At 36.4% G+C, this 5,014-nt stretch overlaps 1 protein-coding gene across 5 annotated transcripts in view; it reads left to right on the top strand.

Annotated features, from left to right (window-relative positions):
* Positions 1-5,014, top strand: part of ARHGEF7 (Rho guanine nucleotide exchange factor 7) — a 122,090-nt gene that overhangs the window by 58,851 nt on the left and 58,225 nt on the right. For all 5 annotated transcript variants that reach the window (XR_003571744.1, XM_027888694.1, XM_027888695.1 and 2 more), the window contains one exon: positions 3,191-3,279. Coding sequence is in view for 4 of the 5 variants with exons in the window: in XM_027888694.1 (XP_027744495.1) it covers positions 3,191-3,279 (89 nt within the window). In the remaining variant the exon portion in view is untranslated. The remainder of the gene's footprint in view (positions 1-3,190; positions 3,280-5,014) is intronic.

The raw sequence follows: 5,014 nt of genomic DNA, 5'->3' as shown, positions 1-5,014 counted from the left end.
ATTGTGACCAGGGAAAAAGTGAGGAGAAGGGAAAAATCTTCTGTATGGGAAAACTTGGTGTCTGGCTCAGGTCACTCTCTTCCAGTGCTTTGAAAAATGGAATCTCTGTGTTGGAGAGGGCAACAGGATTTTGCTAATGTTTCAGAAACCTATGGACTTTATAGACATATGGACCTATAAGATCTGTATATATTCCCAGTATGCTGAATGGGGGTGACACCTCCTTGAAATGTTTAATGAAATACGCTTTGTTTGCAGAAGTACTTTTAATGTTCTATTACAAGAATAATAAATAACACTTAAATTAGCATAAACAAAGTGATTTCTTATGTGCAAGATCAGGATTTTCTTCTGTGTAATTCATTGCGCAATAAACTAATTGCAACAAGACTGTTTTTTATTCCTCCTTATGAAGCAAGGCAGTGCTTGAAGGCAGAATACCAGACATGATAGACAGCTGGACTAATTTGCAGCATCTAATTCTGTGTTTCTACAATAGAAATGGCCTTTACACTGTAAAAGCTAAATGTTGCTTATCGCTGTTCAGGCAAAATGATTTGAATGTGTGATAATTTTTTTTTTTGGTCCTGTTTTTAAACCTGAATTTGGACGTGTATGTGTCTCTGCTGGATAATTGAATCAGCTGAACAGCTGGTAATATAAATGACTATATTTCAACAAAAAAAAATTTCCCACTTTCTTTAGCAGTTTTAAGAGGAGAGGTGTATTTTTATACCCTTTAAAATAACAAAGAGCCAAAATTCTATGACCAGCCAGCTTTCTCCAGATGAACAATGGCCAGACATCTGTATAATGATAAACTCAGTGACAAGTATTTACCTTTATCCTTAAATAACTCTTGTTTCTCCTTTCCAGACATCTGTATTATTACAAATTCAGTGACAAGTATTTACTCTTATGCTTAAATAACTCTGGTTTCTCCTTTTGTACTTTTTGGCACATGATTAACAAAGCTTTAGCTATTTAGTGAACCTGAAAGTCACTGTAAATTGGAAGATAAGTCAAGAGCTTCCACAAAGCATAAAAGCAAAAAAACAAGTTCCTGTGAATGACATAATTTTCATCATTCAGTACAAAGAAATTAATTGTAATTGTACCAAAAAGAGTAACATTATAGATGAATATATAAATGGGTAGCCATACATACAACATGATTTTAGGTTCTTCTTTCACACTGAGTGATGGCAAATCTGCTTGAGTTTATGGTTTTGTTCTAAGGGGATGGGAGGAGTCTTTGGAATTACTTGTCACTTGGAATTACTTGGTTTTGTAGCAGAGCATGTATGTGCTGCAGGGCTGGTGGCTGAGAGCATCAATGTTCCCAGCTGGATAACTGCTTGGTCTAACAGTTTTTGTGCTGTCTGTTGGCTTAGATCTGACTTGGAGTGGGTAGGTGGGGGATATTAACCAAAAGGATTTTGTTGTTATCTCTGAATATGGTAAGGAAAAAATGTTTTTTTGCCCTTGTGTGGCAGTTTTAAGACAGTGTTTTATTTTTAGATTAGGTTTCTTGAGAGTTCCAGTGCAATACAGAGAAAAACCCCTTAAAGATATTAGCACTTGTGTGCTCATGGGGAGTGAGCTGTGCCTTATGGACCATTAGCTAAAGCCTCAGGTCCTGCTGGCCTGCCGGGCGCTCCTGGCATTGGAGTTGAAAGGATGGCCTTCATCTGCAGTCAGCTCACCTGAGATGGCTTTATCTGTGGGGTTGCAGCTGGGAGGCCTGAAGAAGCACTAAATTTCTCAGGAGAGGCTGGTACCGTATGGACTTCTCTGCTTATGATGGCAGTTCCCTGATCAGCTTTACTGGCCATGGGAATTGTCCATAGGGAGCCCTTAGAATGGCTGACTGGGCTTCTGGAAAGGCAGGTCTGTATTCGAGACTTGCATAATTTATTCGTAGCCTGAGGTATTAGGTAAGCTAGAGTTAAATTATTTATATATCTTTATTGAAATGTGTTTGAAACAGGAGCTTGCTTTTAAAATAAAGGTGAAACATCCAGTCGATATGTGTTGATGGTTTTTTGGTCTGGTGTGGGTGAAGGGTTGGTTGACAACTTGCCATTTATATAGTTTGGATACAAATTACTCAAATGGCATATTAGACAAGCCTGATAATTTAAAAAAAAAAAAAAAACAAAAACAAAACAACAAAACACCAACAAACCAAAATACCAAAGCAAACAAACCAAAGCACCTCAATGTCCTGATAAATATGGTCTCACAAGTTGTTTGAGTGCAGAGTCAAATGTTAGAGATCAAAAAGAGATGCTGTAAATCTTACTGGTTGTTTCTCCAGCATGCAGCATCATGCTTTTGATCTTTCTCTCACCTCATCTTTGCTCCTCTGTTGATTGACTTAGAGGAGTAGTAACGGTGGGAGGGGAGGCTTTAGGGGTGTGTTTTCTGTGCCTCTCTGTTCTGTGAGTCAGCACTTGGGTAACTCTCAGAACTGTTGTTTTGATCTTGTAAACCAGTGTTGCCCTAGGAAGAGTATGCATTAGTGAGGGATAGATTCTAATGAGATTATAAGAAGGATTTATGTTATGAAGATGTTATGAACTCTTTGATGTTAGGAAGAGCTCTGTTCTCAAGTGCATAAACATTTTTATTTTTTACTTCATTGGTAGCAAAAGACGATCTGTTTTAAAAGATGTTTTTCTGGGATAGGCATCAGGTAAGTCACTTCACTACTGTAGTGTTTTGAATCTCTTGTTTCAACCAGACTGAATGTAATGTCTCACCTCTGGTATGTTCAGCCTTTGATTGGTCACTTGCTTTCACCAAGTTCATTAAAATGATATTAAAACTTAATACTACTTTTGTTTGAAAGTGCATAGAGTTTGGAAATGTCTGTTGTTTCTTTTTTAATTGCAATCTGTGACGTTTTTAAAAAATAATTTTTGTAAAGCTTAACTGACTTGCTGGTTCCAGGAAAAAGAATGGGAGTTTTTCTATTTGCCTTCATTGAGGCTAAAATTTCATTCATTGTAAACTTATGACTCATTTTGATTCTTTACCAATAATTTGAAGTGCAATTATGTATGTTTCTCAATGAAGCACTATTTTCACTGTATTGTATGATTAATGTTGTAAAGCAGTTTGTTTGACCTCTAGTGTTGAGCTATGAAATTGCACCTTATTGACCCCAAAACATTTTACATTTCAGAAAAACCGGTTTCCCCCAAATCAGGTACATTGAAGAGTCCACCTAAAGGCTTTGATACTTCTGCAATTAACAAAAGCTATTACAATGTGGTGAGTGATCATTTTTCCTCTATGGGAACTATTATGTACAGTAGAATGTAATTTAACTAAATGCTTTTATCTGCACAGAAAAAAGGCACCCTTGTCAGAAAGAGCCAAAACCAGATAGGGGTGTTAGTGGGTTCTCATATAAACAAGTTCATCATTAGTTTAATAGAATATCACACGTACAGATTCTTAAGCATGATGCAAAATTACAGTCTAAAGCAAGTGAATAATAACCCTTTATGTAATATTATGCTAATATTACTTACTTTGCTAGTTGTTAATTTCCCTGATCTGCGCATCTCCCAAGTACGCAATCAGTGTTCCGCAATCTCTATGAATTACTGAAATTCTACTGTGTTAAAATGATTAAGAATACTTGTGTGCTTTTTGTTGAATAAGAGATTGAACACTATAAAACAATTTGCTTCCTTTGTATTCATGCTTATAAATCAACTCTATTATTAACTTTAGGAACCTCTCCCTTACACTGGTGGATAGATTTCACAGCAAAGCGGTACAGCCAGAGTCAGCCTTTAACACATCCCCAGGAATTCATAACCTGGTACTCAGACCTCTTTAGTAGATGCATGTAAGAATCATTCCCAACTCTGTCTTTAAGTGTGTTGTAACCATTTTGAGAATAATTTATTTATTAAAAGCAGATACAGTACAAAAAGAGAATCTTACTGGTTTTGTTAAGCACTGCTCCCTGCTGGTGTAAAACCATATCACAACATTTCTTTCCCTTTCCTTTGAAGCAGCTGCCATTGGTTTTTATTTTATTTGTCAGTTTTTAGCAACAATCATAAAGAATTGTTTTATGCTTTCATCTTGTGTGGTCGTGGCATGAATAACACCAACCACCTGGAAGAACAGGGGTGTTTTGTTTTCTTCATCGAAAGTGGTGGAGCAGCCTCCTGCTCCTCCCTCTGGCTTGCCTCCTGCCTCTGTTGGTAGCTGCAACTCCATGGAAAAGGGTGGGCTGCAATTCTTTGGCTGTTGTATCCTACACCTGCTAGTCAGGATGGAAAGTACCTGTGCAGGCACACCCTTTCTTCTGCAGGAAGTAAAGACCTTACTGTGGTATATTTAGTGACAAAGTATTGGTTTGTTTTCTTTTTCCCTTGGTTTTCACTCTGTCTCTTTATAGTCTTGATTTTTTTTCCAAAGTTGTTGTAGTGTGTAGTAGAAAATGTTTGTCTTCTCTGTTTGATGTTGAAACGCATAATTTTCAGTGCAAGGAAAATGAAGTGACTGCAGGACAGGAGAAGATTTAGTTCCTTTGCTAGGTAGAAGACAGCTCTGACTTACGTTTAATCTGCTTTTATGTTGAGTTTTTAATCAAAACGAATTGGGACCTGTCTTGAACATCATACCTTTAGATTTGGGGGGTTGGTTTAATTTATTTGTTTATTTTAAGTAATTGGTTAATACATACCTCATTTACAATTTTGTATGTTTTTTTCTGATAGAATTCAATATGATCAGAAGTAGGAGTTGCAGCTGTTTAATTTAGGCTTAACTAAAACTTCAGTTTGACTGTGTCCAAAATAAATTGAATCTTGTGGTTGCATATTTTACTTTGTAAGAGTAATGCAAGCCATTTTGGGGGATGATAGTGTACTTCAGTGAAAATAATAAAAAGTATATGACGGAATTTGTTCAGGAACCTAAGTTATAATACACCATACAATTTTGAAATATCACCTTTGGTGCTTTTTTTTTTTTTTTTTTTTTT

This window comes from Empidonax traillii, unplaced genomic scaffold (assembly GCF_003031625.1).
Source record: "Empidonax traillii isolate 1590-97213 ecotype Southwest subspecies unplaced genomic scaffold, ASM303162v1 scaffold244:size1524873, whole genome shotgun sequence".
NCBI lineage: Eukaryota > Metazoa > Chordata > Aves > Passeriformes > Tyrannidae > Empidonax > Empidonax traillii.
Note: the sequence above shows the minus strand (reverse complement) of the source record. Positions and strands in the feature narration are given on the sequence as shown.